We start from the raw sequence: 24,977 nt of genomic DNA, 5'->3' as shown, positions 1-24,977 counted from the left end.
ATCCCTTAAACACATATTGCCTTCCCATTTTTCTGCTCAAAAATTTACTGTTGTCTAAGTTTTACATTTGTTTCTACTTAAAAAAACACTTTCAGGGAAATTGGTCTCTTGAGTTTCTATACACAAGAAAAAGTTAATATAAGAAAATTTATTGTATTATTTGTAATAGATGTTATTTATATTTAGGAATATGACTCAATTCATACAATCAGAATTCTGTTTTTTTAAATTTGTTAGCCATGCTCTGGCCTTTAACATGTGATAGCTATTCAGATAGTTTTATAACAATGCAACCTTATTGCCTTAATGGTCCAGAAAGCAAATTTGGTTTGAGACAAGTAAGATAAAACAGACAGTAGACATACTTAATTAATTTACTTAGATCCATTCATTCAGCATCAATGTATATCACATTCCAAAAGCAAGTATACAAATTTAAAATGAATAGTAATTCAATAATAATAATTCAAAATTGCAAAAATTCTCAAACAATTTTCATTGAATGTGCCTTGATAGCATGCATTTCATTCCATATTGATTTGCTTTATTGAGTTAACATCAATTATTTGTTCTGATGGGAAAATAAAAATGGAAGGAGCAGTAGTGGGGAATGCACCTCTTATACTGCTGCACTCGACACGTACAGCCGGTGATGACACCAGCTACCTCCCCACACAGATCTAAATAACACATCTTGGCACATTTGGGTAAGTACAATGTTTATTAATCTAAAAAATGAGAAGATATTATAAAAATAGAAGAAGTAGAAAACCTTAGACAAGTTAAAATACAGAAAAATTTTAAGCAAAGTTATTTGAATCAGGCAATATTTAATATATCAAATATTAATAACTATGTATAAAGTAATCTAAACCCAGGACACTAACCATGTCAACAGGTAGCAGGTATCCTGACCACCCCCAGATTCCTTGATTAGTGTTCTCTGATTACATACATGGGCACCCCCTGGTTATAATAGTATTGTTTATTATTGATATTATAAAAATAACCATTCTGTAAATGATTACACATAATAAATAAAATTGGGACTATACATAAGAATTTGAATAATTGTAATTTCTTTAAGGACCACTTGTAACTTCTTCTGCTTGTTTCACAGACCTGTAGAGGAGAAATGAAATTAAAAAGAATGTATTTAAGACTAAGTCAGTAGTGCAACATATTAAAAAGAAAGCTTGGGAACTTAATGGTTTCCTCTACTCAGTACAAACATTTACAAAGACATTGACATTAGAGTATTACCTCTATTAACCATAATTTTCTTTCAGTATGTAAACTTCTGGTACACGTATAAAATCCTAATTAGATGAGGGTGGCAAGGGAAAGTATCCATTTCTTTAGAATGTTTGATGCTCTTTTTCTGCTTTGTCATAGTTATGTTTTATATTTCTGATTCACCAATTAGACCTTAAAACATTTATGAAGAAAACTATCAATCTCCAAATTACCCACAAGTCTTGAAAGAATACTTTGCATATGGCAGTTTGTTCAAAAAAATATTATCTAGCAGAGGAGAGTGAGCAAAGTAAGAAAGAAAGGAAAAAGAAAATGGGACTGTTTTTGCATTTTTCCCTATCTGGAATGAATTATTACACCAACCAATCCCACTGAACTCTTTTTATCTGACTCCTTTACCATTACTACTGAAGGTAGAATTCTCTGCTGCATGCACTTATCTCACCCAAATGACTGTCACCATAATCATCAGCATTTTGTGTAAATAATTGTTCATTATATGTCTTCTTCACAATTTAATAAATTTCCATGAGAACCACAAAAGGTGCCGTGTTGCCCATGATGGTGATGTGCTATTCTTTGGCATGGTGCTGGATGGGTGGCAGGCTTTTATTAAATGTAATCACAACAATGATTGACAGTTCTTAGATTGAAGAACAGTGTGCCCATTTATCATACAAAGAACACTTGAAAGACTGAAGAAAGGACCGTATAATGGTGTACCTACAGTGAGGCAAGTATTGTCTACAACCCCAAAAGATAGAACCATGAAGAAGATGGCTATAATGATTCAGATTTTGGAGCAAAATAAGATAGTAATTTATTTTAGAACAATTTGAACATATTTTACAACTTAAGCATTAAAGTTTAATATGAAAATAGTATTAATGATCAAAGGACTATTATCATACCACACCGAGACAACCACAGATGGCATTTTGTCTGTAACCATCCAGACACTAACCTGAATTGTAAATTTATGATGTGTTTGTTTCTATTTACCATGTAGAACCAAAAATGAGTTATATTTAATACTTTGTCTTATGATTTGCCTTTTTAATAAAAAATATTGGGAAAACTTTCCCAATATTTTTATTTAAAAGGCACATATATATGTAATATATATGTTAATATCAGATTAAGTATATATATGCATGTATATATCCAACTATTGTATATTTCATCCTTCCTATTGGAACAGAGTTTTCCATCATATAGATTGGTATATTTTTTTCAATCAACTATCTGTTTGTTTGTTTGTTTGTTTTTTTGGTTATCAGTTTCCCTTTTTATTTGCTTTTCATGTTTTTTTGTGAAATTTTTCCCATGTTTTATAGTAAAACTTTTTTCATGTTTTACTAAAAATTACATGGCAATGAATATACTATGATTCTGAAAGCTAAATCCTGATGCATTGCAGAAATTATTTCTGTAGGTGATTCCTAATACAGACTGAATGGGTTACTGATCATCTAGAGAATAACAAAGATAAATGAGCATTAAGGGAGATAATGAAGTTCCCGTTACTCAAAGGTTCATGTGGAGTCTGGATGACCATTTGGTAGGTGTACTGAGAGAAGAGACCAGCGTGGGATTAGGAGAGGAGCAGATGATTCGAAAGTTCTTTCCAGCTTTTACATTCTGTGGTCCTATTACATGTGGAGAAGAGACACTGCTGATTCTATATCCAGTTCATAGGTCGCTTCCTGTCCATGGATGTGACACTGCTCTGAGATGCTGTAACTCTAGGAGATACTTAATGGTGACAGAGTTCACAATCTGCACAGTCCAAGGGATATGTATTTCAGCTCAACTCTATCTAAAATGTATTTTCCTGTTAAGGAGAAGGGATTTAAAATCCCCATCCCATCATCACAGCATAGGAGAATATGGACTAAATGAGGACATGAGACCTACAGAGCAAGAGAGAGAGAGAGAGAGAGAGAGAGAGAGAGAGAGAGAGAGAGAGAGAGAGAGAGAGAGAGAAAGAGAGAGAGAGAGAGAGAGGAAGATTATGCAGGGTCCTTGGCACAAAATCTTTTCCCATTAAGTCAATAGGAGAATGTTTTTAAAAATATGAACTTTGAGCAGTTGTAGATAGCACCCACAATTACCTGACATTGATATTAAGTGCCCTGAACAAACATACCAGAGTAGACCAGGGTAGGACAAGAAGAGCATGGAACACAAAGAAGATCAGCAGAACCTGCACAATGAAAGAAAAAAAAGTAACATGCCAGACCAGGATAAAATATGTTTCAAACACAATTCCCTGCCGGTTTCACAAATTCCTAGTGCTAACTCATTAAAATTAATATCAGGACTTCTCTTACCATATGTAAGGAATTTCAATTACAATTAACTCTTTAATAGCATGTATGTTCTCATTCAACAATTCTGTCATTTTCAATTTAAATTTTTATCGATTTTTGAAATAAATAGAGTGTTTTTGTTACAGATGTGTACTGTGGGAAGACATCCTCTAAGTTGCATCCATGATTCTGACACCCAGCTTGGGTTTGGCAGGAAAGCCAGGCACCCCAACACAGCTTATTTAATACTGGATGTCTACACATTCCATATTGTGATATCATAAAATTTATAAATTCTACCATTATCATGATGCTATATGATTTACATGAGATAGTGTATATATATACACACATATACCATATTTATAATGCTGTGTGTATAATATTACATGCTAAACTTAATTCCTTTTAATGCAGTCCTTCAGCAGAAGAACATTCAGGAAAGGAGGCTACTTTGAAGGAAGGGAAAAGTAGCACTTAGAGGATAATGTGGCATGAATATTCTAGTTCAAAAGAAGTGTCAAATTAAGGGTAACAACAGACAAACTAAGAAGATCAAAGAGATAAGCAATTTCAAATGTTCAAAAATTAATTCTAGATACACTAGAACATAGATATTAAAATAGATGGTCTACAAACAAATAGTTAGTCAAAGAATTTTAGACAACAACTTACTACATCTGCTTTTTTGGAGAATCAAACTATACAAAAGTGTATCAAAAACTCCTAGAAAGTCCTAGTAATAAAAAAAATCTATTTAACCTGATTGTCACCAAAATTATTTGATTTGATAAAAGATTTTCATATAAAACTCATTTTCAGAAATTCTGTAAAGCTTCTGTTGGTGATCGCAGCTTCAACTAGAGTAAGATTTGATTTAGTCTGTTGTTTCATACTTATCATAATAAAGCTCTTCCTTGGATATTGACTTGGCAGTGGGGGCATCCAGCCTGATAATGAATCCCTGTTTTGAAGTAGTGCTCCCTGCAATGGTGGTAGCCCTTTCCTTCTCACATGTATAAGGATGTAATAAATGAAGCAGCTTTAGAAGGAGATAAACAAGTAAGAGAGTAGTATCAGGTTTGGAAATACAGATTAGAACACTCAATTTTTTTTTCTTAAGGATTATGTTATAGGAACGGTTTCCACTGTTTTTCTGTGAAAAACAGAAATCAACTATGACAATTAATCAGAAATGCGTGTGTAGGGATTGAGGTAAATCCTATGTTAATGCATCATGGTCATTGCCATCCTGATGGAACTTCCACTACTCTAGAGCAATAGCAGGTTAAATATACAACATATCACTGAACATGTCCTGTTTTGTAGTGTGTGTTGGTAAACCCCTTATTATGTGCATGTGTGTATATTTGTAGATGTTATGGCCTCCCAGAGTAATCAGGAGACAAAGATGAAGACTCAGGCTCAACAAATCTGAACTGAATTTAATCATTTATTAAATATTTACTAAGTAAAGAGCCAATGCATAAATATCTATGAAATAAATATTTGTTAAACACTTATAATGTGAAATAGGAATACTAAAACTGAATTTTTCTTAATAGATTGATTCTTAAATAGTTACAAGCAATGTATAAACTAAAAGCCTTATATAAGTAGTAGAAACATTAATACTCATTTTAAATGTTAACAAATGGGTAATCCTCCATGTCCCAATATGAAGGAGAAAGTCACATATAATTTATGTTTCAGAATAAAAAGAAAAGCTATGTTTTTGGTCTGAAAAAATGTTTAATTATACTAACGATGATATACAGTTCTATGATATTTAGTCAACATTTCAAAACAAGTCATTTTAAAGAAACTTGGCAGCGTGCTTTGAACAGTTGTTCTACTTTTAATAGCTTACTATGGGATTGAATACATGCTTAATGTAATTACTAAATGCTATTTATTTTATTATGTCAAAATTTTAATTTTTATGTTTATCAAAATGCCTCCCTTAATTTTCTGGATGACTTTGCTTGTAGATAGTAATTTGGAACACAGTGTAAATATAACTAAATCAAGTTGAAGTTTCTATTAAAAGCAGATTTCCTATCCAAATGTATCACTGCTTCAGTTTCTTTCTATGCTGCTCTTCCTTTTTCTCTTGTTTTGAGTGTTTTCTTTATGATACATACTCTTTCAGTACCCAGTAAAATAATTCCTCCCTTGATGCTACCTATAAACACATCCCTTCCACCCATATATTTTTAGTTTTTAGAGATGTAATAAAATTTCAGAGTAGATAATAGGAACTTATTAGGTAGAATATAAATGGTATCTACTGTGTATTCTTGGAAAAGAATATTTAACAAATCACACTTTATAAAATCAGAGTAATAGTACCTACACCAGGTGCATAACAAAAACATTTAATAAATACCAATCTTCTTCTATTGTCTCCTCCTTTAAATATTCATATAATTTTAAAAAAATCTTAATTTATGAGACAATGACATTTTAATTCCTAATATATCCTCCAAATAGATTTTGTGGTTGTATTTTAGACTTGGTGACAATTTTCCCAATTTATTACTAAATTAGGCTTCTATTAGAATATATGCTAACTATTCTTTCAGTTAGGAAGATTTATTATGCCATACTTTTGCAGTCCCATGCTTAGACCTTTCATTCTATCTTCACAAGATTTGGGTCTACTTTTTCTTCTATTTAGGTGCAAGGTCTCTGGTCTAATGACTAAGTCCTTGATCAACTTAGAGTGGAGTTTTGTGCCAGTTGAGAGATAGGGTTTTAATTTCATTTTGCTATATATGGTTTCCAGTTTTCCCAGCACCCATTTGTTGAAGAGGCTATATTTTCTCCAATGTATGTTTTTGGCTCCTTTTTCTAATGTGAGATAACTGTATTTATGTGGGTTTGTCTCTATGTCTTCTATTCTGTACCACTGGTCTATGTACCTACCTGTTTTTGTGCCAAAATCATGCCATTTTGTTACTATTGTTCTGTAGTATAGTTGAAGATCTGGTATTATGATGACACCTGTTTCACTCTTCTTGCTAAGGATTGCTTTGGTTATTCTGGGTCTCTCACTTTTCCAAGTGAATTTCATGACTGCTTTTTCTATTTCTATGAAGAACAATATTTGGAATTTTAAAAGAAATTGCATTGAATGTGTGTAGTGCTTTTGGTAGTATGATCATTTTGACAATATTAATTCTGCCTATTCAAGAACATGGTACAATTTTTCATCCTTTAAGGTCTTGTTCTGTAGTTTTCATTGTAGAGGTCTTTCACCTCTTTTGATAGATTGATTCCTAGTTGGAGTTGTTGTTTATGAGGCTATTGTGAATGAAGTAGTTTTCCTAATTTCTCTTTCATTTGATTTATCACTGATATACAGGAATGCAATGATTTATGGATATTAATTTTATATCCTGCTACTTTACTGAATTCATATATGAGTTTTTTGGTAAAATTTTTTGGGTCTCCTTAGTATAGAATTATGTTGTCATCAAATAGGGATAGTTTGATTTCTTCTTTTAATTTCAATCTTCTGTCTAATTGCTAAGGCTAGAGTTTCAAGGGCAGCATTGAATAGAAGTTGTGAAAGTTGTCTTCTTCCAGTTTTGGGGGGGGTGCTTTCAATTTTTCTCCATTTAGAATGATGTCCGCCTTGGGTTTCACATATATTGCTTTTACAATGATGAAATATGTTCCTACTATCCCTATTTTTTCTAGTGTTTTGAACATGAAGAGATGCTATATTTTGTCAGATGCTTTTTCTGAATATATTGAGATAATTATATGATTCTTGTTTTTAAGTCTATTTATGTGATGAATTATGTTTATTGATATCCGTATGTTGAAACAACCTTGCATCTCTGAGATCATGATCTTGATCATGCTACGCTATATTTTAATATGTTTTTGTATGTGATTTGCCAGAACTTTATTGATAATTTTTACATCTATGTTCATCAGGGATATTGGTCTAAAGTTTTTTTTTTTTTCCTTAATGTGCCTTTGTCTGATTTGGGGATTACAGTGATACTAGCTTCATACAATGAGTTTGGAAGGGTATCCTCCTTTTCTATTTCGTAGAATAATTTAAAGAATATTGGTGTCAATATTTCTTTGAATATCTGGTAGAACTCTGCTGAGAATCTGTCTGGTCCTATGGTTGGCTTTTGATGGCATCTTCTATTTCATTGCTTGAAATTGATCTATCTAAATTGTGTATGTCCTCCTGATTAAACTCGGGTAAGTCATAAGTCTCTAAAAATTTGTTGATGTTTTCAGGATTTTCTATTTTATTGGAGTATAAATTTTCAAAATAGGTCCTGCTTATCATCTGTATTTCAGTAGTGTCAAGATATTTCTTTTTTCATCATGAATATTAGTAAATTGAGTTTCTTCTCTCTTTTTCTTCATTAGTATGGCCAAGAGTTTATCAGTTCTGTTTATTTTCTCAAAGAATCAACTTCTTGTTTTGTTGATTTTTTGAATTGTTTATTTTGTTTCAATTTCATTGATTTCAATTTTGACTTTAATTATTTCCTGTCTTCTACTGCTTTGGGTGTTGATTTGCTCTTTTTCTAGTGCTTTGGGATATAATGTTAGGATATTTATTTGTAGATTTTCTTTCTTTTTTGGGGGGTGTGGGGGGTAGGGCACCAGGGATTGAACACAGGGGCACTCAACCACTAAGCCACATCCCTAGCCAAATTTTGAATTTTTATTTAGAGACAGGGTCTCACTGAGTTGCCTTGTCCCTCACCGTTGCTGAGGGACAATGAACTTTCCCCTTAGAACTGTCTTCATAGTATCCCAGAGATTTTGATATGTTGTTTCACTATTGTCATTTACCTCTAAGTATTTTTTTTAATTTCATCCCCGATCCAGTCATCATTCAATAGTGTACTATTTATTCTCCAGGTGTTAGCATAGCTTCTATTTTTTAATTTTATCATTGATTTCTAATTTCGTTCCATTATGATCTGACAGAAGGCAGAAGTGCTAAGAGTTGCTTTGTGGCCTAAGATATGGGCTATTTTGGAGAAGGATCCGAGTGCTGCTGAAAAAAAAAAAGTGTGTTTTCAAACATTGATGGACAGAAGACTCTACATATGTCTGTTAAGTCTAAATTATTGATTGTATTATTTAGTTCTATAGTTTATTTAGTTCTTGTTTGGAAGATATTTATAGTAGTCAGAAAGGTGTGCTTAAGTCACCCAGTATTATTGTGTTGTGGCTGATTTGATTCTTGGAATTGAGAAGGGAGTGTTTGATGTACATAGATGCGCCATTTGGGAGGCATGAATATTTATGATTGCTATCTCTTATTGATATATAATTCCCTTAAGCAGTGTGAGATGTCTTTCTTTGTCCCTTCTGATCAATTTTGGTTGAAATCCACTTTATCTGATATGAGGATGGAAACCCCTGCTTGTTTACAGAGTCCATATTATTGACATGTTTTTTTCTTATCCTTTCACCTTCAGTCTGTGGATGACTTTGCCTATGAAATAAGTTTCTTGAAGACAGCACATTGTTGTGCATTGTTTTTTAATCCAACCTGCCACTCTGTCTTTCGATTGATGAGTTTAGGCCACTTACATTCAAAGTTATTATCGAGATAGGATTTGCATTTCCCAGTTCTTTTGGTTTATTTCTTGTTTTTAATTAGAATTAGTTTCTCCTTTGATTGACAGTTCCTTCAGTGTAGTTGTTCTTTGTTGGTTTTCACTTTGATTTTCATTTTCTTCTTCATGAAGTGTTTTGCTGAGAATGTTCTGTAGTGCAGGCTTCCTAGTTGTGAATTCTTTTTAACTTTTGCTTAATCATATATTTTTTGCTTCATTTTCAAATCTGAAGCTTAATTTTCCTGAGTATAGTATTCTAGGTTAGCATCCATTTTCTTTCAGAGTTTGATATACATTATTCATTCGAAGCCCTCCTAGCTTTGAAGGTGGTCGGTTGAGAAATCAAATGAGATTCAAATTGGTTTCTGCCTAAACATAATCTGAGGTTTTTCTCTGGCAGCCTTTATGTTAGCACTCTGTATGTTAGGCATTTTTATAATAATGTTACTTGGTGTGGGTCTGTTGTAATTTTATATATTCAGGCTCCTTCATGCCTCTAGTATTTGATTTTCCATTTCATTCTTTAGGTTTGGGAAATTTTCTGATATAATTTCATTGAAGAGATTTTGCATTCCTTTGGTTTGTATCTCCCTACCTTCACATATCTCAATAAAACTTAAATTTGTTTTTTTTTAAAATGTTATACCGTATTTCTTGGAAGTTCTGTTAATGGTTTCTTAACATATTTTTTAACATCTTTTCCTCATAAATGGCTTTGTTTTCAAGACTAAAAGTAATCTGTCCTGAAGTTCTGTCTTTCAAGAGGTCTAATCTGTTGGTCATGCTTTCCATTGAATTTTTGTTTATTGATTCGTTCGTTTTTAGGGTTTCTGCTTGATTTCTTTTCAGAATCTCTATCACTTTATTGAAGTGATCTTTCACCTCCTGTATTTTCTGATTTCACTCCTTACATAATCCTTTACCTTGTAGATGAGTTTGTGTACATTCTAAACTCTTTCTCTGAATTTTCCTCCACTCTGGTATCAATGGATTCTATTGCTGGAGCATCTTGATTTGTTTGGGACAATTTGTTCCCTTGTTTTGTCATGTTGTTGTGTGTCTACTCATCTAGCAGCATGGATCTGAGGCAGTACAGTTTCTATCCTGTAGATTTATAGTTTCCCTGAAGGTTTCCAGTACCCCTCCATTAAGAGGGAGATAAATAATAGCATTCTATCTTCATATATCCTTTCTATTGTACCTACACAAGTAGTTTCCTCAGACACATGTCTTTTCTTCAGAATACTATTTCTTGCCAGATCCAAATAACAAATATTCAACTATCTCTTTTGAGACTATGCCAATCAGCTTTTATACTAGTTCAAATAAAAGGAAATTATAGCAGCTGCTGGAGAGAATAGTCTATACATTGATTTTTGTTGTTGTTATTGTTTTGTTGTCATGAGTAAGTAAGTCTTCAGTCTAAACTAGGAGGAAAAAGGGTAAAGAAGTTGAGATCCACAATGGTATGGATGTAGAAGTACCAATTAGAAGCATGAAAAGTTACTTTGAATTCTTATATCCTGGGAGAATACCTAAAAGTATTTTATAAGATGACCATAGATGCAATGAGAAAATTAAAGACAATATCTAAATTTTTTAGAAGTACTAAAATCTAAAAATGAATTACATAAAAATGACAAAACAAAAAAATACAATAACACAAATTCACAAATCAACATATAGTTAAAAAGAGAAATAATAAAGAAGTTTAATCAAGATACCCAGAATCTTACAGTCATAAATGAACAGATGGAAAAAAAAGGGATGTGAAGAGATGTATTTTACATGAAGTCTTAATATATGCATAACTGGAGGCTATGATAATTTTAAAATGTAACACCCATTTTTTTAAAATTTCTTCCAAGTGGTGGAATTGCATGCACTGACCTTTAATCTGTTATTGGTGCCACTTGACCAACAAATGGCATAAACAATACTGTGAGTTTCCAAGTTCAAGTTTCAACAAATGCAGGATTTTCTACTTTCTGTCTTTTGAGACACTCATTCTTATAATTCTTCTATAACAACATGAAAATCCCAAATAGTTCATGGAGAAGTGAATAAGCAAAGATCCACCATCGGAGAAATCAAAGTCTTTGGTCTTTTACCATGAATGGACTTTTAGCCAACAACTAAAACTTACTTATACATGTAAGTAAACCATGTTGTAAGTATATCCTCAAAACCAATTATATTATCTAGCTCACACTTCATGAAAAATTTACAAGCCTTCCTTGCTAAGCCATGCTTAAATTACAGATATGTGAACTAAATAAATGATTTTTGTTTAAACACCTAAGGTTTGGGGTGATTAGTTATGTAGCAATAGTTGAATGGAAGAGAAGGCAAATAAATGAAGAGAGAGAAAGGGGAGTTAGGAGAATGAGAGAGAATAAGGGAACAATCCAAAGCTACCAAAGATATTAAAGCTAATCACCCAACCTCAATACAAAGAACTTAATGTTAAATAAACTGAGCTTAGTCATAGTTACACTCATCACAGTAAAGCTACAAAAATAAAAGATGACTTGAAAATCTCAAAAGTATTTGAAGAAGTAATTGTAATCTGACAATTGATTTCTCAAGATGATGGACTATCTTTGAAATTGCCTAAATTAACAAAAAAACTTTCTTAATATTTATACTCCATGAACACATCCTTCAAGAATAAAGAAGAAATAAATAAATGCTCAACAAACACAATGTACCACCTGTAATTACAAACTAAGAAAAAAATTAATTGGGGTTCTCTAGGCAAAAAGAAAGGAAATCCAAATTCAGTCTTAGAGATACAGGGAAAGCATGAGTAGCAACAAATAGAATAAAACATAAACAAAGATTGGCAATTGTTATTACGAGAATAATAAAGCCTTGTGGTTTTTAAAATATACAGAGAATTTAAATTCGTGCCAGCATTTGTGTACAACTCAGAATAGAGATATAGAAGTTAAAATGTTTTAAGGGAAAAACACAAAAGGTCAATTAACATGAAATTTGTTAAGTAAATAGTACAACCTAAAATCTCAAGAATTGAGAATGAAAGAATGTTTAAAATGTGTATAACCTTTAAGGTAATAGAGAATAAACGAATAATCATAAAAAGATAATCCAATGAAGGAGGCAGGTGGTAACACAGCTTAGAGGGGGGAATGAGGTACAAACTCAGATGGTAAATTTACACCCAACCTTCTATGATTTGCATGTTAAATGTCACCTATTAACCCATATGCTAAAGGATTAATCCCCAGGGTAGCACTATAAGGAGGTGGTGGAACTTTTAGAGGTGGGACCTGGTGGGAGAAGGTCCTTATGACACTGGAGGCATACCATGAAGTAGACTGTAGGACCCTGGTCTCCTCCTTTTTCCTCTCTTTTGCTGCTTGGCTAGGAGATGAGTGGTTTTACTCTGTCACAGGAACCCACCCTGATGTGATGCTACCTTGCCACAAGCCCAAAAGCAATATGGCCAATTCATCATGAAGTGGAACCTCCAAAACTGTGAGCCAAAATAAATCTTTCTTTTTATAAGTGGATTATCTCAGGTATTTTGTAATAGTGATGGAAAACTAACACATTAACGTTAACAATACTTAAGTCACATAAATTCATAAATGAGTTAAATTTTAATATATGTTACAATTGATTTTTTAAATAATCTAATTAGACATTGTTTTGAAGAAATGTGTCTGATATATGTGAATATAGAAATTCTGAAAAGTTAGAGAATGGAAAACCCTACTACATAAACACCAATCAGAAGAAAACTGTCATAATAATGTCACATAATGTGCAATTTAATGGGAACTAATTGTAAGGGATAAGAAAGAATATTTCATAATGATCAATGTTCCAATTAATTGTGAAGATATATTTCTAAATTTGTATAAGGCTAATAACATAACTTCAAATTTTAAAAAACATAAATTAACATAACTACAAAGAAAAATAGTCAAATGCATAATCACAATAGAAGGTTTGAACATTCATCTCTTGGTGATGAATATAACAATACTCTCCAAAATATTCAGTAAGCAAATGGAACACTTAACACAATCATCCAAATCCACATCATAGATATATAAAGAAAACTATACCCAACAACAGAATATAAGTTGCTTTTTGTTTGTTTGCTTGTTTCAAGAATTGGGTGCTTCAAAACAGTTGTCCAAAACTAATCATAAGCTGATTATCAAGGAAGTCTTAACACACTTCAGATAATTTAAACCATGTAGGCAGAGCTTGTTCTACAAACAAAATAAATGCAGGATAGAAGGCGGGAGAAATGAACTAGAGAAAACATTTAAACTTTAAGCCCAAATATCAGAAATGAAGAAAGATAGAGAATCAGATAGACAAGCATCTGTCTTAAGCTACTATTTCCCTGCCCAATATACTCTTTTTTTTCAAAACTCAGCTCTCTGCCACAATGGCTTCAGGTTCATGATTTATATCAATGAAACGTCCAAGACCTCTACTTCTATGTAGGTTTTGCCAATAAGAAGCCCCACTTAAGATAGAAGGAATGGAAAAGGGTAAATTCCCAGATATTTGTTCTGCTGGGTTCCTTCCCTCATCTTAATCTGCTTTGTCTCAATTTTACTGTTATATTAGGTTCACGTACAAATAAGTAACAAAAAAATCCCACCATTATGTGTGCAATTATAATGCACTAATTTAAAAAATGTGGCAAATATCTAGTTTGTCTCTCAGTTGAAGGTTAATATTGAAGTTTATTAGACAAATTATCTCAAACATGACTCCATTTTTTTCCCGCCCTCTATGTGGCTTTAATATATTAGCTGGTAAAAAATAGTATTGTACTTCCTCAACAATACCTCTAAGAGTCTTGTATTTGATTTGCTTCATAAAAGCATATTCTGTAGTACCTAAGCAATAATTTTTACCCAAGAGGCTATGAGAAGTACAAAACTGGCAAGAACAAGTATAGGTCTGCAAGAATATTTTAAGTAAAGTTAAAAGATGAACATATATGAACCAATTTCAAGTTTGAAGACAGAAAATTTCATTCTTAATTGTGAAGTTTCAATACATCTGGTTTTAAATGAGAAAAATGGCTTCATAAAGCTGAGCGAAATTGATTTGTAATGGAGTCAAAGATAATGTTTCCGCTAGATTGCAACTATTTCAGAAATTAGATTCAGTGCCACTGAAGATCCACTGAAGATGTTATCAATGATTTTGAAGAAAACAATTGTCATTTGACAGAATGAACTGTTCATGAACTACCAAATAGAATTCTCTACACAGAAATGTTTTTATTCCATGTTCATAAGCAACACAAAACACAGTATTATAAACAATTAGAAAATCAAAAACATTTCAACACTATTTTTAAAATTGTGAAAAAGGATATGCATGCAAAAAGTACCAAAAAAAGTGTAATTCGGTTAAAAAAAGTAAATATCCATTATTAATCATTTGGGGTGAGAAACAGAACACTGCCAATCCTAGAAGCTCTTCTCCCACTTACCACTATCTGCAAAACTATAACCACTATCTTTTATAGGTAAGTATCTCCTTGCTTCTCTGTATATTGTGACAAGACTTCAATAATTATTTAAGCAATTTAATTTATATTTTCCTAGTTCAAGTGGAAGTTTTGGTCTCCTTATTGATCTAAAAGAGGAAAAACTTTTTAAATATTGCATCAAGTATGATACTTGCTGTAGGACTTTTCGTAAATAGATTTTATTTTAAGATTAATGAATTCTTATGTTCCAAACCCATTTAGTTTTTAAAATCATAAATAGATGTCAATTTTATCTAATAATTTTATGCATTTTTGATATTTTTCTTATTTATCATGTTACTCTGGTTAATTCCACTGATAATTTTAAAAAAATAATCAAATATAGCATTTCTGCAATAAACACAACATTTTCAGGTATTATCCTTTATATATGGGTAGTATTTGTTTGAGTACCAATTTGTTTAGGATTTTTATGTCTATGTTCACAAATCAGTTGGCTTATTTTCTATGCTGTTTTCTTTTATTTTTTGTAATGCCTTTGTTATATATTGTATTAAAAATTAGCAACTCTCATAAAGTGATGTGGGTAATGTTTTCTCCTTGATTCTCTGGAAGTTTTTGTTTAACATGGAAATTATTTTCATATGTTAGAAGACTTCAGTGATAGAGCCATATGATCCTGAAGTGTTTTTCATGTGAAATTTTAAAAAATATTGTTTTAGTTGTAGATGGACACAATATCTTATTTTATTTATTTATTTTTATCTGGTGCTGAGGATCAAACCCAGCACCTCATATGTGTGAGGCAAGCACTCTGTCACTGATCCACAATCCTAGCACTCATGTGAAGATTTTTAATCATGGATCTAATTTTCTAAAATTAAATTATTCAGATTTTCTATTTCCTCTTTTGTCAGTTTTGGCAAACTGTATTTTTTCATAGAGTTGTTCATTTTATTTGAATTTTCAAGTTTAATCTAATAAGCTTAAGATATTTATTGTAAGTATTTATAAAGATGAATTAGCAAAGATAATCCTCCCAGTTTCATTTAAAATAATTTAAATATCAGTATGAGCCATAAAAAGAGTAAAGTCATCAAATCATGGTATATACAGATAATAAAATGCTATGCACTTATTTTTTCACAACATATTATAAAGTAATATTTGACAATGTGGAAAATATTTAAACTATAATGTTAAAGCCTTATTATGAAACTCAATTTAGAGTATATATCCTCAAACATTATTATATAGATGATCCTGTGTGTGTGTGTGTGTGTGTGTAGGTGTGCACATGCCTATGAGAGAAAAAGAGGGTGTATGATAATTCTTTAAAAAATGACCGGGGGATAAAATAGCAAAATGAACAATTTTTGAGTGATGAAATTATGGGCATTTTCTACTTGTTACTTATTATTTTTCTGATTTTATAACATGTCTCCTCCAAATCAAAAAAAACATCACTCCTCTTTCCATTACACAAATTTGACTCTTCATTCTAGTTTAGGCAACGTGACAAGGTGAATTGAAAAATGTTGGGCAGCTAGAGGGAGATAATGTTGGTTCACTACTTGAATCAGACTGAGGAGCCACAACCTTCTATCCTGAGCAGTGTAGAAATGGAGAAGTGAGTGCAAATGAGAAGCAAACTACATGGAGGAGACTGGCAATTGGTACGAACCAAGGCAAACTGTCCTGTGCTCATCACCAAAGGCTGCTGCTCAGCTCACACTAAGTGTTGTTATGAGGAAATGCAAACCTGGTATTGCTGTATCTTTTGTTTCGCAAAGAGAATATTATCTGATATTTTTTAAACTTGGGATTTCCCAATTTGTAAATATTAAATTTATTTTCATGTTTAAAATATTGATCTAACCAAACAAAGCATGTCTGCAGATACATCCAGCATCTTGCCTTTAAATATTGCTATACAGAAATGAATAATCCCTTAGCGTCCTTTCAAAATGCAGCCTTAGTTAGGAAGTTAAGCCCAGATGTAGACTTTTAACAAAAGCAGAAATCTATTTCAAAACACCACCTTTTTTTTTTTCCCCCAAGAATTAGAACTAAATCTACAGGGAAATCTATACTAGGAGAAAAAAATGTATAAACACTGCCTCATGGCCAATTTCTTAAATATTCCTCCTCTGGATGCATACTTACTTCTCAGTTAAAGAGATCCAATTCAAATTCTTAATTTTGGGCCTGTAATATGAATACAGAATCCAAAACCAAGCCAACCAGAGTAGAAAGCAGAGTGTGCTAACTTCTACAGAATTTCCTGTATTTCTGAGCTCTGGTCAAATAACTTGCTAAAGAGGTATGAAAAGTTGCTGCCATTCTTTGGGCTTTAGTCTCCTCACTTTTAAAATTAAAAGATGTTGCCCATCTTTGAAATGGTGTGAGTCTGTGAGACTACATACATGGTGAGAAAACAGTTACATCCCTTCATAGGAAGCCACGTATACCTCAGGACTTCAGATAAGGGCTCAATCTTTGTTTTTGTGGCACTGGGGATTTTACCTAGGACTTCCCACATCTTAGGTAATCCCTCTACCACCGAGTTACAGCCCCAGCCCTTTTTGAGATAAGTTGTCATGAAGTTATGTAGTGCTAGACTTTCTCTGTTCTTCTCAAGACCCAAATTTCCAGACAGACTTCTCTCTAATCTTCTTTATCTGACGTCTCTTTCAAACAATACAACTGCCATGTTCTCTGGCCATCAATAATAATGATGCTCTTCCTCTCTTTGTAGGCTTTCCCATGCTGTTATTCTTGCTACTTTTGGCTTTTCCCTACTCTTTGAGATCCTACTCATCCCTACTTTCTTCATCAAAGTCCCTCCAACATGATAGCTCCTTTAAAAAAATAGTATGACTAAGAAAATAATATGACTAGCCTGGTGCTATGGTGCACACCTGTAATCCCAGCTACACAGGAGGCTGAGGTCAGCGGATCATAAATTCAAGGTCATTTCTGGGCAGCTCAGCAAGACCCTGTCTCAAAATAAAAATGTAAAAAGGGACAGGGATAGAGCTCAATGGTAGAGTGCTTGCCTAACATGAGCAAGGCCCTCGATTCAATCTTATGAACCCCACACATGTACACACACAAAAAATAGTATGACGATTGCTTCAGGTATTTATGAAATTCTTTGTGACTTGATAGCCAAAAGAGATGATAGATTACTTATCTTCATAAATCCCATGCTACGGAGTGCAGCACATGGTAGCCAATACTTGTGTTGTGGGAATTACCGAGCTGATCTTTCAATAATACATACATTACATATATATACTTTTTTAGATTCACAAATATAATTGTTCTAAGGAAATAATCTGACCAATAGCGCATATGGGTTTATGTTGGATAGTCTTAACTAAATTTCTGAATTGGGACAATTTTTCCAAGTTCATTGTAATTTGTGATGGTGAAGTAGGTGAATGCTGCAAAAAGAGCCAAAGGAAATCATGAAACTTTTTGGCTGATACGTTTTTTTTTCAATGACTAAAGATAAACACACAAAAATATCCATAGAGATAAACAATTCAGATTTACTTGCAACTATCTAATACATTCTTCTCATTTGTGAAAGATACACTCCATCTGACATAATGCTGCCCCCAAATTATATTCATCCAGGGCCAAGAAAATGAACTAGACTTTCTTTCATTTTATTTTTATTGTTTTATTTTTAAATTTCAGGCCACACCTAGAACAAATATAAGAATACTCCAAGACAAAGTGTTTAGTGAAAGGATTAAAAACATGTGCTACTCATTTATATCTTTGATTTCTTTAAAAACAAAAACCAAAAAAAATGGACCCTACATCTTCCATTTTCAGTGTTAAAGAATTCAACTCTGTATAATACTCTAATCCAAAATAAAATTGCATTGCAAAATAAAATTTAAGCTGTCTTATTCAAGCACAGCCTATCCAATGCCCTCTATGAAATTTTCTGACAACTGTTACACATGACAAAGAAGTTTAATAAACAAAGCAGGGACTCTGAAGCATGTAATCCTACATACTGCTGAGCAACATGACACATTTTTCCATTAAATTTAGTAATAGTTTATTTGATGAGATTAAACTTTACACATTATTAAATGTTACCCTTTTTAATTATTGAGGGCCTTAGGAATCAATTGAACCTTTTATATTATCAGAGTTTTATCACAATCATGGGAACTATGTCAATGCAAGAATACCCATGAATGGTTCACAGGTATTTGCCCTCTAGAAATTACAAAAATTTATTTGTAACCAAAATAATTCTCAATAATTGGTATTACAATAGAAAATTGCAATTTGTCATTGGATTAGCTTACTTTTAATAGATAATTAAGAGTAATTATGTCGATGGGCATTTATTGGTTAAAGATCAATCCTGAAGCACTTATGATAATTACAGATATTGAACTGCAAATGTCAGATATATCTAATTTAGAGGATTCATTGTCTTCTATGCTTTAGAATTTTCTAAAGTTCATAGAAAATTGACATCAAAAAATGGGATTAAAGTAGAATCAAGATTTCTTTTGAGTTTCCAAAAGAACCCACTACAGTTTGCTTTTATGGTTTTGTCATTTTGACTTTGAGAGTGCATCTTTATCATCATCTTGGTGTTGTTTTATTCTATTGCTATTATCCTATTCTTTGTTGTTTCCAGTGCATGTCTTTTCTCTACAAATATGTGTATTGGAGGGTAAGCAAGCTGAAGAAGTAACAAAGTCCTCTTTCACTTCCTGGGATACGTATAGCCAAATCCTTATTTCTGATACCATAATCCTAATACTATTAAAATCCAGAGATGTCCAAGTCTCCTGAGGCTCTGAGTCCTGCCCAAGCTAATTAGCCATGAACTCATTTTCATATTTATTCTATATGGTCCACTGCTCCCCTTCATATTTTTTAATAACACATCAGAGCCTCAGTTTGGAGCTAGGGACATAATCAGCAGTGATACCTTAATACCACTATCACATGCACACCTTAAATATAAATCCTAGAAGACAACCTGAGAAGAAATTATCTGAGGTTAGGTTAAAAGATGAAAGCTTTTTCTTCAAGGTGAAAAGCCATATCATAGTCTGAAGACAATGGCATCCTGTAGCTCCAGTTATGCCCCACACCTTTCTGCTCCCAAGAAACACGGCATAAACTGTGTCACTCCTTGGTAATAGGAGTGGGGGTGGCCATGATTGGGGATGGTGCAATGGGGGTAATAGTACTAGGTCTAATTAGAAGATCTTGGTTCTAGTTCTGCCTCTGCTGCTCACTAGGTGGCATGAACAAGCATGCAGTCTCTTGGAACTCAATTGCCCCATAGTTAATTAATGGAGAGACATAAGATTGAGAGATTAGACTAGTTTAGCACAGCTTAAAAGTTCAGAGCACTTATTCTTCCAGAACTTGAGATTCTGTCAACCATAGATATTCTGAAAGTAGAAGTTAACCTTATTCTGCAAAGAGTTCAAATAAATATGCAAAAACATTAGGCTATGCATAGTCCAGCAGATCTTGCTACCATGTACAGGACTACTAGGTGATTTTATTGCATGAATATTTTAGAAGAGTCTCAATAGCACTTCCTCAAGTCCAACAGTGGCCAAGATGCTGATTATACTTGACCTGTTTATTTAAAATTATACAGTTGCTTTGTTCCTCTTGAAAAGCTGTCATTTTATCAATGTCAATGTCTTATAGTTGAGAGTCCTTCACATATAGGAATATGTAGAATTACCTTAAACTTACTTTACCACAATTATTTTTAATAGATTTTCATGCAACTAGGACTCAGAGAAGTGGCTACTGTCTGATTCTAATACCCCATTATGAAAATTTCACACTCGCTCTCCTTCTCAGACAAAAAGGAAACCAGGCTGACAAATAAAGAAAATAAGAAAGGAGAAGCATCTCTGGAATGTTGGTGTAGGGGCCTCTGAAAGCCTCCTAATAGAAGCAATTAGAAGCCAGACACCGTGGTGCACCCATGTAATCCCAAAGACTCAGGAGGCTGAGGTAGGAGGACCAAGTCGAAGTGGTCCTTGAACCAACAGGTTTGAGACCAGCCTCAGAAACTCCTGTCTGAAAATTAAAAAAAAAAATTTAAAAGGACTGAGTGATGAGGTGTATTTGATTTCCATTACAAAAATAATTGAAATACTTGCAAGAATCATCAAAGATGTCTGGGCACGGTAATGCACGCCTGTGATCCCAGTGGTTTGGGAGTCTGAGACAGGAGGATTTTGAGTTCAAAGTCAGCCTCAGCAAAAAGCAAGGCACTAAACAACTCTGTGAGACTCCATCTCTAAATAAAATTCAAAATGGGGCTAGGAATGTGGCTTAGTGGTCAAGTGCCTCTGAGTTCAATCTTTACTACAACCCCCCTAAAAAAAAAATCATCAAAAATTAATTTTTTATAATCCTGGAAATTAACTAAAGGTTTAGTATAAGCCATAGAACATTAAGTCAAGAAAAGCAGCTGAATCTCAACACCAACATTGTGCTGTATAGAGTTTTAACTTGACCTATATCAATACACTTTTCTCCAGCTCTGAAAAACATGCCCTCACGGTAACAGTAACTGTGATCAAAGCAGCCTATATTCACTTTAGAAAACAGAATAGATTTGGAGTTCCCAAATGCTATATCCTCCGAGAACTGTCACTGTGTCTTCTATGGAAAATACCTGGATAGGGGCTGGGGTTGTGGCTCAGTGGTTGGGCGATCGCCTTGAACGTGCAAGACCTGGGTTCAATCAATCCTCACACTACATAAAAATAAATAAGTGAAATAAAGGTATTGTGTCCAACCATAACTAAAAATAAATATTTTTTTAAAAAAGAAAATACCTGGATAATCCTCACTTATTGAGCGTTTCTTTATTTCACCTGGATTAAATTCCCTCTGGAAGTAAATCTGCCTGTAGGATTTTCAAAAATGTCCAGGGGTAGTAGTTTTGCATAGCAGCTACTTGATACAATAATACTAATTGAGGCAAATAAAAGGCTTATAAAAAATAAAATAAAAACATAGAAGTAAACCTGCTGAATGAGATGTCCACAGGAAGCTACAAAGGTGTGCAGCTCTATGTGTCTGCTAGAAAACACCTGATACACATCTGTCTCTCACTTCTGCTTGACTTAAAGGCTCTTTGGAAGCTGAGTTGAAAACTGAAAGAATGTCAGTGGCATGCCTTAGCATCTTGTCTGATCATAAGCTGACCACTAAGCTACTGAGCAGAGGCTTCAAGTGGCTATATATAGCAAATAACATAGTAATAAAAATAATAAGTGACATATTGCAAAACAAGAACATATGGCCCACAACAGGAATAAAGTAGTCAATCAAACTATTTTAAGGTAGCCCAGTTGATGGACTTACTATACAGGATTTTTAATTAACTACTATAAATATATTCAAATAAATCATGTCAAAAAAAGTTTGAGAATGAAGTCTTGCCAAGTGGAAACCATCAATAAAGAGGGGCAGTTGCTTGCCCAATGTCTCTGTGGGCAGAGGATTGCCTGGCAGTCTTCAGAGGCATTCAGTCTCCACTGATGAGAATGGTCCTTAAGCCCAACTTTATTCTTTTCATATACATCCTACATACTGTTTCTGGTTACTTTGAAGATTCTTCTCTCCTAACTATATCCAATATTTTTGTAAAGTGAACATTAAAATAAATAATGTTAGTCATGCTTCTCTATTTGAAAATTAAAACCTTTCATTAATTCTGAAAACATTTCAGTCATTATCTTTCATCATTGCATGTCTTATGTCTTTCTATTTCTTTTGGAATTTAGATTTATATGGCTTACATATATATATATATATGTATACATATATATATATACATATACATATATACTTGCACATACATAGACAAGCCATATATAATGTATTTAATATATGTATAATCTGAATATATATTTGTGTATACTTATTTACATATATAAATACTGTAAGCTATATATGTTTATATGCATGTATATGTGACATTTATGTATGTATATATCTCATATACTGCTTAACCTGTTGCTCAGAGTTTCTTTTTTTTTTTTTGTACTAGAGATAAAACTCATGCCCTTGCATAAGCTAAGCAAGTGATTTACCACTGAGCTATACCCCCGACCATCTTCATTATTTTTATTTTGAGATAGGGTCTTGCTAAGTGGCCCACACCAAACTTGAACTTGCAACCCTCTTGCCTCAGCCTCTCAAGTAGCTAGGGTTACAGGTGTGCAGTAATGTGCTTAGCTTCTTTAATTTTTACACATTTTTCTTTTATCCTTTACACATTTTTCATTTGTCTAATTCACTCTTCACAGTTTAAAAGAACTATTTAATACATTGATTCACTTTTTAATGTTATGATTTTTTTAGCCTGAATGTTTTAAATTCTTTTAAATATGTCTTTTTTTCTCACTTTCTAGTTCTTTCAGTATGGATTTTTCATTCTCTTTAGATATTTAAGTATTTCAAACATACTTTTAATGCAATCTCTTTCAGATTGACCTATTTCTTTCCATTCTGAACGTGGTAATTCTATTGCTCCTAGCATCCACAGACTCTCCCTGGTGTTACTACAGTTTTTCATACAGTTTTGTAAATCTTGGCTGAGAGCTTACCTTTAGCAAAAGTTGACTTTAAAATCTTTGAGATGTGAGTGCCCCAGTTTTGCATTCATATACAAAAGGGATCCTATGAATTTGAATGGTGATGGCCAATTGTTTCTATAAATTAGGGTTCCTAACAACATAGGGAGTTTACCTTTAAACCCAACAACTGAAGTACAGACTAAGAGTTTATTTTCTCATAGAGAACTGTATATATCATCCAAAGTCCAGTACAGATAGTAATCTTCCTCACTTTTTCCACAGCTGAGGACTACAGATATTTTCCTTCCCTTTCCATGCCTGAGGCAGCCCTAAGGGTGCAGGCTTCGCACAGTATTGTATACACTTACGCAGACCCAGCAGCAAATCATCTGTTATGATAAACATTGCAACCTCAGGCCTCCAATTTGAAGTCTCAATGTATCTTGACATCATTAGCTTCTACATGCCATTCCAACTCTTTGTTTCTTGATTTAGGGCATTTGTGTTGATTTGATGGTTTGGTTTGCTTTTCATTTTCTATTTATTCCCATTAATTTTTAGCTGGGTTATCCATAATTTTAAAAAATGGAAAACGAAGTTAGAGGATGCTGGCTGAATGGTATCTAGATGTCTTCTGATTTTTTGACTTGGTAAGCATCGAAAGAGGATCTGTCCTTCAATTTTCCTCCACACTTATTCCTCCAAATTTCAGTCTTCTTTCTTCTCCCACTCCATATTTTATACACTAACTTAATTAATGGGTGAGGAAGAGGCCTACAGAAAGAAGATCCAAAGTCGAACAGCACTGTGGAGTCATTTCTTTAAAAAAAAACTTCCTGACTCATTGAACCTTCCCTCCCAGTGGTTCTCAATCTTAGAAAAAGCAAAGATCATCTGAGGAATTACTTAAAATGCAGAAATCAGAGTTCCATATACTGAAGCTCTTTGTCAATAGGTCTGAAGTACAGTCTAAGAATATGGAGAACCTGAGTAGATCCTAACATCCTTATTTTGATTAATTTAGTAACTTTAGATTATAATGTGGGAGATTAAAAACAAAAACACCCTAGACATCAGTTTAATTTAATTAATCAGTTTAATTTATACAGCTATAATTTATACTTTTCCACTAAAAGCAAAAAAAATCTACTTAAGTGTTCTGCTTAACTCATTTATAATAAAAATTTATGAAGTTTCCCACTTAATTGCTTCTGATATCATTTCTTTAAAAGTGTTCTTTTGTAATATTTATTTGAGATCAATCTTGTTTTAAAATGGTGCAATAAGAAATATGCACCACTGAAAACAACTGACATTATTTGGAAAATTCCTGCCATGATAATTTTGTCTCAGGAGAAAATGAAGAAATCCATAAAATTACTTAGGCATTATTTACAGAAAGCTGAGTCAAGAAACAGGTGTTACTGTTGGAATGATGAACTTCTCCTCTTCTTGACTCATAAATTTCTAGTATATGAGCCTATAAATTCTATATTAGATGCTGGGTTCACATCGATTTATGTCATTTATTTCCTTTCACTGGGAAAAAAAAAGGTAGATGATCTACATGGATCTTTCTAGCTGTTTCACAAACTATAGGCTTTGAGAGCAAATGGAGATATCAATGCTTCAGTGGATCCAACTTGCACATGTCCCAGCACTTGGCTGTTGGAAGTTATTCTTGAAAAATATT

General features: G+C 33.0%; 1 protein-coding gene across 8 annotated transcripts in view; it reads right to left on the bottom strand.

The window, feature by feature from the left end:
- Positions 1-24,977, bottom strand: part of C7H8orf34 (chromosome 7 C8orf34 homolog) — a 499,329-nt gene that overhangs the window by 110,078 nt on the left and 364,274 nt on the right. For 4 of the 8 annotated variants that reach the window (XM_078017141.1, XM_078017138.1, XM_078017137.1 and 1 more), the window contains one exon: positions 703-3,463. The exons of 1 other annotated variant lie outside the window; for it this stretch is intronic. In XM_078017141.1, the coding sequence (XP_077873267.1) occupies positions 3,384-3,463 (80 nt within the window). In that variant the 3' untranslated portion in view covers positions 703-3,383. Of the gene's footprint in view, positions 1-702; positions 3,464-24,977 lie in introns of those variants that run through there. 3 more of the 8 variants (XM_021724883.3, XM_021724884.3, XM_040294028.2) reach the window with 3 other exon arrangements.

Source organism: Ictidomys tridecemlineatus, chromosome 7 (genome assembly GCF_052094955.1).
Source record: "Ictidomys tridecemlineatus isolate mIctTri1 chromosome 7, mIctTri1.hap1, whole genome shotgun sequence".
NCBI classification, from domain to species: Eukaryota; Metazoa; Chordata; class Mammalia; order Rodentia; family Sciuridae; genus Ictidomys; species Ictidomys tridecemlineatus.
Note: the sequence above shows the minus strand (reverse complement) of the source record. Positions and strands in the feature narration are given on the sequence as shown.